Source organism: Bidens hawaiensis, unplaced genomic scaffold, assembly GCF_021521415.1.
Source record: "Bidens hawaiensis isolate Kalapana, Puna unplaced genomic scaffold, B.hawaiensis_p1.1 tig00016044_1, whole genome shotgun sequence".
NCBI lineage: Eukaryota > Viridiplantae > Streptophyta > Magnoliopsida > Asterales > Asteraceae > Bidens > Bidens hawaiensis.
Genome location: NW_027492456.1, coordinates 82471 through 95048, shown reverse-complemented (window position 1 = coordinate 95048; position 12578 = coordinate 82471). Strand labels below are relative to the sequence as shown.

The window sequence follows — 12578 nt, the reverse complement described above, 5'->3', positions numbered from 1 at the left end:
GCCGAGTATCTAAAACAAGAAATATCAGTAAATCTTAGAAGAAAACACGTCTGAAGTGAAAACCGTATTTGGTTAAACCATTCCCTAATGCTCGTGACATGCGATTACTACTTGCTGGCAGACATAATTCGATAATATTGGTCATGTTGTTAGTACCTTTGATATCAAAAACCATTTGCAGTTAGAACACGAGCCCACTAAATAAACATTAAAAAATTAAAGAAACCAAACCCATTCATATTACAATTGTACATATTATTACCCTTGTTCCAAATACTTTTCAACATTCCCAAACATAAACAACTTTTAACTGTTGCAAGTTTATGTCTCAAAAGGTATGTGGAATCAACTGCACCAGTTCACTGGACTTCACCAAGCAATGCACTATAATAACAATAGTAATAGTAATGATAGACGAAAAGAATACGAGTCCATGACTTCATAAAACCCAACAAAATCTTCCGCTTTCGTGTCAGTTTACAGGCCAAGAAGAGGCGCGTGATTGCTTCCATTTGTATCCAAGTTGCCATAAAAAGGTGAAGTCAACTCACCCGAGTGTGAAGACTTGCGAGTTGATCTTTGACTTTTTGGTGAAGCTGTGTTGTAAGGGTCTACCGACCCGCTAATGGATGGAAACATTGACCCGTGAGTTTTAGGAAGGCCCGTGGCGTCATTACTGGTCAAACTGTAACCTCTTTCCACTGTCTCGGCCTCCAATGGTAGTTCATCCAATGTCTATAAGTAAAAATATAATTAATTAGCCCGATAATTCATGTAAACCAATAACCATATTGAAAGTTAGCAGAAACATACCCGAAAAGCTTGCTGAAGAACACGCAGCGTTTCACGGGTGCGCTTGCGTTTTATAGCAATGTCATCGGGTTCTTGCAACATTTGTTCAAACAAATCATCTCTGTTAAAATACATGACCAACATTCATTAGATATCAATTTATTTTAAAATTATTGTAGATATTAAAAATATACTTGTTTATCTTTAAAAATTATAGTATTCATTCTATTTGATTTAAAATACAACACTTTTTTATATTTTCATTCAAGATATGATTTAACTTTTCTCTGAAAACTAATAATATTAAATTCAAATCTAAATGCACAAGTTTGTTCAGTAAATTTTCCATATTTCAATATACGCTTTGTTGAAAACTGAGTTGTATCCAACATAAAATATTTTTAGTCTCATAAAATCTCAAAGATACGCTTTGTCAAATACATTTCAGTATTTAATAAAATTAGTGTAGAAAAAGGTTATAACAAGACTGTGTATTTAGAACTTCGATTAATAACACATACTAAAAATTACAAATTATTGAAGAAAAGCTAAGTTATATCTTCAACGAAAATTTAAAAAAAATAGAAAATTATATTTCATAGGGTGGGAGAAAAGTTGAAAACGCCTGTTACCATCGTTTTAGAAACAAAAAGTTAATTCCTATATTTTTAAAAAAGTGTTGTAAAAACAAAAGTTCTAAAAAGAATCCAACAGTTCCTATTCCCTTAATCCTTATTACCTGTAAAGCTTTTTAATAAAGACATTGTGCAGCTCTCTTTTTGTATGATTGACCTAATATTCAGTCAACATAAATATAAACCGTCAATAAACTAAAGAAGAGAACTTGTTAATACTTATCAAAAAAAAAAAAAGTTTAGCAATGTCACAATTACCAGGAAGTGCATGATGGCTTTAGGCACATAATCCTCAATGTTCTTTCTGACGATATCATAATATGATCTCAACAACAACTTTGTCACGTGAATCTCAATAGCCTCTTGATCTGAGTTGGCATCAGAGGGCCTCAAAACCGTTGGCGGCTATAAAAATCTCAATATTAGCAATTGTATTTTATTTGTGATTTTAATATTTTGAATTATAATCGTACCTCCCTTAAGTGAATCATTGAAGTTGAATAGTCAAAATGGTCATTAGTGTGAACGGGCTCGTTAAAAGGCTTGCTTGCAGAATGATTATCTTTGGCGGACATTCGATTATCAGACCCACCAAAGATTGATGAGATTCCCCAGCTTGTGCTTCCTGGGAAAATCACAGCCGTTAAAATTTAAGAATTGCTGATATTACATGTTTCAAGAATTTGTTTTTATAAGCAAGATCTTACCAGATGTTGGTTTCTCAACCTCTCCAGCTGGACGGGATCCCGGTTGACTATGCTGCAAAGGTTGATCACTATTAGTTATGACAGCCACATGACACATAAGGGGCCAAAAAATAGATTAAAGAAAGGTATTGTTTAATTATAGAATTGGCAAGAGGCCTAGTAAACGAACCGAACATATGGTAAAGCGTTCGTACTTCGTACACCTTTCGACGGAAAGTTCTTTTATGTTTAGTTTATCTAATTATAACTAACAAACCATGAACAAAATTTTACGTTCATTAAGTTACACAGACAAACATGACCACATACTGTTCATTCATTTATGTTTATAAAATGACGTTAACGGTCGTTTAATTGAATTTGTTTAATTTCGTTCATTTATGTTTGTTAGTTTACGCTTGTTTAAGTTTGTTCTTTCATGTTCGTTTTTATATTCATTTCAATTTTTAAGCCCATTACAAATTAGTCTCGGTTTAGGAAATTATAAATCCAATTACAACTTAGTCTAGTTTTATTGACTTTTGGCCCGGCGCGTTCACTTTTAACCAAGATTTGTTCATCTATATTCAGCTATGCTCATTCATTTAAGTCATGTTCATAAAACGGTCGTTTAAACTATTAACGAATAAACACAAACGAACACGAACGCATTCATTTTCTTAACAATCGTTTAGTTGTTCGTGTTCAATTGTGTGTCGTGTTCGATTGGTTCAGATTTTTTAAGGCACGTGTCCGTATCCATTCGGTTCGTTTACAGGCCTGACAGCATCAAGTCGTTTAATAGACTAGTTGCCAATTCAACCCATTCAAATGAATATAAATTCAAATATGGGCTATCTTTAACCTCTAACTGGTCAAACGGAACTTCAAAAAATGTAAACAAACAGAACTTTCAAAAATGCAAAACATTGAAATCTGAAACAACCTGCTCTGTGACAATCCCATTGCCTTGTCGTCCAAGAAACGTGCGCGACTTGACACTTCTTTCAGATTGTGGTGCTTTGTCCAGCTCAGCAGCATCCTGACAACCAAATTTAACAAATAGTTAGACATGAAGCCATCAGCAAGTAAACAAATATGCAAAACTAACACTACAATATTAGTAGTTACACCTTTTGCCTTGAAACTGATGATGTGATCTTAGAAGATTTAACTTGCTGCATAGCCAACTCTACAGCCTTACTACCGCCAATAAAATTCGGGTGTGACGTGTTTATATAGTCCATCTGCAAATGATATCCATAAGATGGCGACGCCGACATGCGCTATCTTTTGCATTTCAGAAAACTAAAACCAAGTGGCAATAACTAGGGATGTACATGCGTCAATTTTGGGCTCAAATCATCCCAAAATCCAAAAACTCGGTTTTGGGTTCTGGAAAACCATTCAGTTTCGTTTTTCACAATGGTTACAATTCAATTTCGAAGTTTTTGGTTTTGCCCTTGGGCTTGAAATTTTTGGGCTGAAGAGGCCCAGAATAATGAACTTGAGTTTAAAACTTAGGGCCTAGATTCTCTTGTTAATTAATATTAATCGATTATTACACATTTAAGTCTAAAACTTTTAGACTACAACATCTATTGTTTCTTTATAAGTTACTTAACAATCAAAAATAAAAATTAGAATCCATAAATTCAATTACAAAAGCCAGTTTTTTCAGTTTTTATGGGTTCAGTTACAGAATCCAGTTCGGCTTTTACAATTCGGTTTTTTTTTTATTTTCAGTGCAAGCAAAACCAAAACGAATAAGAAATTTGTTTTTGATAAAAAAATAAAACCAAACTGTCAGTTTTGCGGTTATTTCATTTACAGGTCGGCTATTTCAGTTTCACACACAACCCTAATAATAACAATGACTTAATCTGTTACTATATATATACCTCCATTTCAACTATGTGTCCAATCATGGTCTCAGAAGGCTGAAGACCATCACGTAAGAAATTCCCTGTGACATCATCCATTCGCTTTCTGAGAACAGGAAACCTCTGTAGCTCATTAACCATGCAACGATGACTCATCTAAAGAAATAAAAAATAAAATGAAATCAGTATCTTTACAAAGTGTGTTATAATAAAAGAAGGTGCATTCAAATGAATCCCTGACCTTAATTAACTCATCGTATACAAATCTTGCACATTGAACACTTGGATCTAATAAACGAGCAATCTGCCTTCTAATAAGAACTTCAAACGGAACCTGCAAATGCGTGATAGCATACATATCAAGCTTATAAATTACAACGCAGTCAAATATGACAAAAAACAAGTCACAAAAATTAAAAGGTTTGAGTAAGACCTACTTCTGGCACAAATAAGGCAGATCTAGGGCCAGTTGCATTCTGTATGGCGGTTCGAATGTCATCATCAGTTAAATCTTCACATGGGTCAACCTCCTGCAGCAACAATAAAATATTATCAACTATTAAAGACAAAAAAACAGCTACGTTGACCGTCATATTTATTTAAGTTAGACCAAACCAAATGCATCGCCCTTAGGGATGCATTTGGATCATAGCACATCAAGCAACAAATGCTGCATTGGAAACAAGATGCCCTTTGAAGAATGCACGTAAACACGTGCAGTGTAATTTAATTATTAAAAAAAAAACAAAAGGCTTTCAAAAGCCAAAACTTACAAAACATATTGTTTTTTCCTTTTTCCCACACCAAACGGCAAAAAAAATGATAAAAAGTTAAAAAAAAATCAAATTCCTAAAAAACTAATGGTAATATTTGTGTTAATAATAATAACAATACTTTCTAAACCACTATAAATACAACCATACATCTTCACACTTCACTACACCTACACAATTTCAATTTTTTTACGCCATACAGTTTCGATTTCTGTCACACATTAAATCACCACACAAGCTTTACCGCCGGTGATAATGAAAACACTCCAAGTCCGTTCAATTATATTTTATTATTTCAATTATAATTAATTAATTTTTTCTATTAATGCAAAAATTAAAACAAACGTATTAATTGGAAGAGAAATTAAGTATTTAAAAAAAAGTAAAAGGTGATGATGATGATGTGAAATTGCAAGTATTGATAAAGATGTTTGTATGATTGGAGAGAAATAAGTGTTTTGGTGCATTTTTGAAATCTGATGTGGCAGTTGACCAGACGTGTTTTTGAGTGCGTTTAGCACCTTGCACGATCTAATTTATCAATGAAACCATCTTTTGTTTAAACTAAGTTTTTCAACGGTAAGCTCTCCGTAAATGAATACCATCAGGTAAAGATGTGCATGAACCAAACTAACCTAACCATAACCAACGTAACCAAATCAAATTAACTGACCCCAATCAAAAACATACAATTTGGTAATAAAATGATTTTTGGTTCGGCTTTGCTATCAACAAAAAGCTGAACCAAGCCAAAATAAAAAAAAAATGAGCAAACGAATTTTGAGTAATTTATAAGAATTTAATAATTGGTGTAGCCCAAAAATTTCAAGTCCAAATATGTAATGTGTGATAATCAATTAACTATTAATTAAAAAAAAATAACGCCAAATTTTCAGACTCAAATTTACTATTTTTAGGGTTTTTTTTTCATCCCAAAATTTTCAAATACAAAATGTAAACCAAATTAGACCAAACCCATTGTAAAAACCGACCCAAATCGACTCACGCACACACCCACCAACAGAACCAGAAAGATAAAGAAACAGATTTTCACTAAGGTCATTTTTTTATCGATATTGCTAACATTTATAACAATAAAAAGTACTCATTTTACGAGGCTATACTGCATAAAAACTAGGGGAGAAAAGCTTTAACAGATAAAGTCGGCCTATACATACCTCCAAACTCTTAACAAATATTGACTGGAAGATATAGTGTATTCTTGCTCCTCCAGATAACTCAGCAGTTGACATTTCTTCATTCTTTCCCTCGATCATTGAACAGAAGGCTATTTAAAAGAATCAACTCAATTTTATAATCGATAAAAATAAAACTTTAACTCCAGTTACAATTTTATACTCAATAAAAATAAAATTTAACTCCAGTTATAATTAAAAGATACAAAAAGTGAAAAAAGCCACATGACCTTCTGAATACTTCGATAGAATATTTAAAAGAAGAGCTCCCATGCCAGCCTGCAGATTATAAAAGCTACAGTTAAAACACAAAGAGACCAGCAAGATTCAATATCAAGAATATGCATAATATTATGGTTTGTGAGTTATCACTATATAGAATACCAATCTTAGAAGACACAATTATTGATCCCAAAGTTGAACAAGAGGTGTAAACAAGCCAAGCCACTCATGAGCTACTCGATATCAACTCGCTAAATCTTAAATAAAGCCAAGCTTAAACAAGCTCAAGTCCAAGCCTAAACATAAGCTTGTTTATCAAACAAGCCCGAGCACAAGCTTCACTTACCGAGCTCAGAATGGCTGGCCAGACTAAACAAGCCTATTATAGTTATACCTTTCATTTAATATATTAAATACAAATTTATATAACAAATATAATTATATGAGATATGTTACATAAAAATAAAATAAATATAATAAAAAATTTATAAATGCATACAAGTTAAATAATGAGTAATAAACGAGCGAAGCTCTATCAAGAAAACTACTCAAAAGCTGAGCTCGAGCCTAGAAATCAAGCTCACGTAAGTTAAACAAGCTGAGCTCGAGCTCAGTTGGCATCCTTTTAAGTTCCAATTAAAGTGCCATTATAACTAAAAGATTATGTGTATGTGCAAATCTCTAACGAAGGCTACTCGACAAAATCATTCAATAACTCAATACTATATCAAGACTCAATTGCAAAGCAGTTTCATTGACTACCTTTGACTCTGTGATCTCTCCATAACTAGCATGCTCCTTAGCCACAGCAACTAACTGAGCGCTAATACGTGATTTCAACCCTGGTAGCACTCTTTTGATATGTTGTACTAGAATCTGCAAACAATAATAAAAAACAAGTAACAACCTGGTTCGTTTTTTTATAAGTGATTATCCAGATTGCAAAATACCTGGTTCAATTTCTTCGCCAGCTGAGGCACCCCACAACGATCGGCAAGATCATTATAAACCTACACCACAATAATTAGTTATCAACTGAATAACCCATAGCCACTAAATTGTTTTAAATTTAAAGAAAAATAACTAACCGGATGACTGCGAAAGAACTTCTCCTCAGCCACAAGTGCATCTTTAATGGACCGATTCAGCATAATATCCTATTTACAAATGTCATTATTTGTGAGATAAATTAGAATATATCAACCACCATAGTTGTACTCTAAATATCTAAAAATTTGATACAAATGTTAACTTATAAAATGATTAGATAATAGTACCTCTTGACTACGATTAACAACACCCACGTAACCAAGTCGAAGGGGAATAACTTTTCCCAGCAAAAAATTCCTAGCATCTGTTCCTCTGTCCATAATGTCCAACTAAGCAATGCCAAGGGTACCCATTATCAGAAAGTAGCAAAACAAAATAACACCAAAGAAGTTGACTTAAACTATTTATTGTATCACATTCGCACCTTTGTAATCACACCAATAGTTCGATAGCCTGACAGAATAATAAAGAAAGAACCATGTTAAAGAGACAATTTAATAGCTCAAACAAGATATGATATGTGCATGTAAACGAACCAAAGGTTCAGTGAACTGTTTGTGGACTGCCCAGCGGGAGGTTTGTTTATTTAATAAGCGAACAAACATGAACATCTGTCTCATTCATTCATGTTGTGAACGTTCGCTTATGTTGTTCATTTATGCTCATTTATGTTTGTGCGTTTACATTCATTATAAGTTTGTTTTTTTACGTTCGTTTATACATTCATTAAAAAAAATTAGACCCACTACAATTTAGGCCTAACAGATTGATCCAATTACTTTCAAACTAGTGTTCGCTCGGTTATGAATTCATTCATTTATTTTCAGTTATGTTTGTTCAATTATGTTCATTTATCTATTTTCAGTTACGTTCGTTCGTTTACGTTTGTGAAGCGCTTGTTCATACCATTTATCTATTATCAAACAAGCATAAACATACATGAACACACTCATTTTCTAAACAAACAAAAACAAGAAAACCCTGTTCATTCAATTGTCCGTGTTTGTGTTCGTGTTTGTCTGTTCATTGTCTAATGATAAATGATCAGCACTTACCATCTGGATCAGCATTTCCAGCAATCTGAAGTGCATCTGAATTGGCAAGATCAGCATTTGCTGGTGTCACAGCAAGGATTAAACAGCTGGGAAGCTTAATGTATGACATTATCATTGTTCTAATACGAGCTTCAATGTCAGAAGGCTGGTCACCAACAGGAACTTTTGTTATACCAGGCAAATCAACCAGTGTTATGTCAAGAACATTAGGCGAAAAAATCTTTAATCGAATCTGCTTGTCAGATACACCCTTGTTTCCTCCTGCTTCCTTGTCAGTCTCAGCCTAGAGTATCCAGACAGTCAAATACAAAGTCAATGGTTAAATCTTACTTCACAAAATTCAATCTTATATAAACTAAATGAAAGTACTAATGATAAATAAGGTGAGCGTTATGAAATTATCATATGTGGACTCAAACTTATTTCATACATACTAGCATTAACTTGCCTTCATATTTGCTATTTCATAGCTTCACCGGTAAACTTGTTTAAACACCATACTACAAACTAACGAAACTACTACAAGTAATGATATTATATCTGAAAAGTAACTTAAAAGTATATAAGATGATGTTTGGATGTCAATTTTGTTTACTTTATATCTACGGTTTACCATTGATATTTGAATATGTGGTGTATACTTTCCTCTAATGAGAAAAAAACTTAAAAGATTAAAAGACTTGACAAAGAACAATGTTGTCAAACATTCAGTCTAAATCTGTCTTATATCAGGTCAATGATTTACACACACAACAAATAATTAACCATGAAGAATGTTGAAAGTCACACAGCAGAATATAAGGGTGAGCAAGGAGACCAAAAGAACAGCCCATAACAAAATTAAAAAATTAATCAATGGTTCAGTTTCCAGTTTTGGCATAATTCAAAAACCAGATTTAACCAAACTGCAAGTTATTGCACTTGAATCTGTATCAAATTTAGAAATCTTCATATTTTTCAAAACATTCATTGCTTCAACCTGACCTTTGGATCACCAGTAAGAAACCTAGAATAATTAAAGTATTAAACTTATGTTGTAAAGTGATATCTTCTGAGGTGCCGCTGAGCACATCAGGAGCAGCATGTGTTGTGTGATCATGCAAAACAACAGCACTGAATGAAATAGCAGTTGATCAGCAAAGTTTTTATATAACTTTCTAAAAGAGCGTATCGGTTAGGTCCCGTACTCCCTTGATAGTAGTTTCAGTATCATAGCTGTATCTAAACTCTAATGCCCCTAGACATCCTAAACCATCAACACCTATGACCTATCTAATCTCTTGCTTAATGGCATAAGTTCATCATGGATTCATAACCCTTTGCATAGTTTTTGTACCCAAGCCAACCATGAATAAATGCATTTTCAACACTTTCTTGCCAAACTGTTTATTCAGATTCCATATTTGGTTTTGCAGAAATATTTTGGTCATAAGACAGATTTGAGAAATCAACCCACATCCATGATTAACGGAAACTGGACAGTTAGCATTCTCCAATAATCAAAATTTTCGGTTTAGATTCAGTTAGGGCTCAAAACCCAACCCATCCGCCCTGTGCACACCCCTAACAGAGTGTGAATAATGTAACATACTGTAAAGTGGAGCCATTTTAACAACGTTACATATACTTGACATAGTGTGGCCACAGTTTTCACAAACTCACCAATAATTTGGACAACTTTACCCTTTATTAACAGATTAATTCACCATACAATCACTGTAGGAGTGAACAATAACCGAACTGAAAACTGACGAAACCGAACCAAAATTAGCCAAAAGTCGGTTATCGGTTAACTTTTGTACTCCCGGTAAGCTAAATTTAACCAAACTGAACCATTCATATTTTAACATATATTTCTAGCTTTTATACCTCCATTTCATGTATTTCATGTTTTATACCACCATTTCATGTATTTATACCTCCATTTCATGTATTTATATTTCCATTTCACGTATTTATATCTTCATTCATGTATTTACGCATCCATTTCATGTTTTTCTAAGTAAAATCTTTTCCCAAATTTGGTTTTGGTTATAAACAAAACCAGCTAACCAAAAACCAATTGATTAAGGCTCTAATAAACAGAACCGAAACGTCCACGCCCTTAATACAATGCTCAAAATGATTTTAAAACTAAGGGCACTCCTACATATCCACTCAAATACACTTATAAACTACCAAACACTAAAGTAACCAAAGGCAATAATAAAAACATAACACAACACCTGAATCTCCCTTCGAATCTCATTAAAATCATAAAACTTCTTCTCCGGCTTATGCAAAAACTCTCCATACTCTTCCTCCGTCCCATCCGGTCTCCGCTTGATCTGAATAAGCTGCAGCACGAGCGGCCGCCTCGTGCAGATATCCGAACCCCGGGGCAGAAAGTCACGGCCGACAAGCGTTTCAAGCACACTCGATTTGCCGCTGCTCTGGCTACCGACAACGGCCACCTGAGGAAGCTCGATGGTGGATGAGCTGCCTAATTGAGCGACTATGTCCTGGAGCTTGTTGACGATCGGAATGACGTTGTGGCCGAGTGGAGCGGCGGCGGTGGCCGGTGCCGATGGTTCTTCGCCGCCCATGGATTTGGAGTTGGAGTGAAGATTGATGGGATTGAGATTGAAAGTATGAATGATGAAATGAAACCCTAGCGGAGTAAGAAGAAGAAGAAGAATGAAGGTTGGAGTGTGTGTCTCTTTTTAAAGAGATTGGGGAACGTGTGGGGGCGGTTTCGATACCTTCCGCTTATAAGCTAACACAGAAAGAAATGGTCCAACTTAATTTTCTGTGTAAGAAAGTTTGAAGCATGTTTGCAAATCAGTCTAAGGGGTGTGCATAATTAGGTCCAGATCGAAAAAACCCAATCCTGAACCGACCCTAATTTTAGAGTATTAAAATCGGTCTTTAAAATCTAGTCAAATCGGTTTCGGGTCGGTTCGGTCTTTTGCCTGTGCAATTTTAAAAAAAAACCCGAAGACCGATATTATTATCCCTAAAAAATTGCAACGTGGGATCATGGCCTTGTAACTTGTAAAATCCAATTTAACCTTCTATTGTAATCTGTCAATCATTAGAATTTTTGGTTCTCCATTCTATCAAATCAAGCTGCTAATGTATCAAATCACCATGTAACAACGTTAAGCGATCAAACATATAATTACCAAGGAAGTTCATTCAGTCAATTCATCAAACAGTTGGTGGTCAAATTGAATCAAACGGTAAGTCTAAGCTTTTACTGATCAATTAACCCTCAAAATTGAGCAATCGAATTATACTAATCAATTAAATAAGAAGATTCATAGACCTAATTGAACATACACTTCAAAACTACACTGAAATGCTAATCGAGCATGAAAACAATTGCAATAAAAACATGAAAACTTACTGTGTTGTTTGTGGATTAATCGTTCATCAGATGAATTTGAATTGTATCCAAATCGTTTCCTGCATGATTTAGACCGTATTGTACTCTGCAATTTTGACCTTTGGAAGATGGAATATCGGTCTCGGTTATCTGCTTTAAAACCGATGAACCGACCACATGTAAGACCGAGCCCGATTATCTCCAATGGGTCCACTATGTGGTCTTCATAATCCAGATGTGTCGGTCCTCGGGTCGGGTTTTGTACTCTGTGCACCCTTAAATGAGTCGAGTTGTTCGCAAGTAGGCTTGTAAATAAAACGAACGTTCAGTGAATTGTTTGGTGGAATGTTGTTTGTGTTCTTCTATTTAATAAACGCCCGAACATGAACACATGTTTCGTTCATGCATTTATGTTCATGAACCTTCATTTATTTATGTTTATTTATGTCCGTTTATTTATGCTCGTTTACATATTAATAGAAAATAACTAAATATTATCTGGATGACTTATATACTTAATGGTTTTTATATTTGTTCATTTGTGTTATTTATGTCTGTTATATTATTTGTTTGATTAACGAACACAAACACAAAATATATGTGTTTGATTAAGTGTTTTTATTCATGTTCGTTTAAAGTTAAATCAACAAACACGAACATGCCCTTATTCATGTTCGTTTGGTTCATTTACATGCCTTTCGGGAGTGACTCCAGCTCGAATCGATAAAATAACTCGAATTGAGTCGAGCTTTTTCTGGCTCGAGTCGAGCCCGAGCCTCAAACAAAGCTTGTTTAGTTATTGAGGCCGGGCTCGAGCCTTGAATGGGAGGCTCGTTGAGCCTTAACAAGCCTTTTGTATTTTTAAGTGTTACCTTTTTTGGACTTGTATGCATTTATTTAACACTTCACAACCGAGCTC

At 34.3% G+C, this 12578-nt stretch overlaps 1 protein-coding gene across 1 annotated transcript; it reads right to left on the bottom strand.

The window, feature by feature from the left end:
• Nucleotides 1–445: 445 nt before the first annotated feature.
• On the bottom strand, nt 446–10941 carry LOC143550511 (dynamin-related protein 3B-like). The gene is made up of 20 exons (XM_077041144.1): nt 10518–10941; nt 8293–8575; nt 7662–7690; nt 7465–7566; nt 7276–7344; nt 7138–7197; nt 6950–7063; nt 6196–6244; nt 5948–6057; nt 4434–4526; nt 4238–4330; nt 4015–4152; nt 3247–3360; nt 3060–3155; nt 2135–2186; nt 1901–2052; nt 1686–1832; nt 1532–1584; nt 814–913; nt 446–735 (listed from the first exon to the last, which is right to left on the bottom strand). Exons 1-20 carry the CDS (start codon nt 10875–10877, stop codon nt 478–480), a joined length of 2472 nt encoding a protein of 823 aa, XP_076897259.1. The 5' UTR covers nt 10878–10941; the 3' UTR covers nt 446–477.
• Between the last annotated feature and the right edge of the window lie 1637 nt (nt 10942–12578).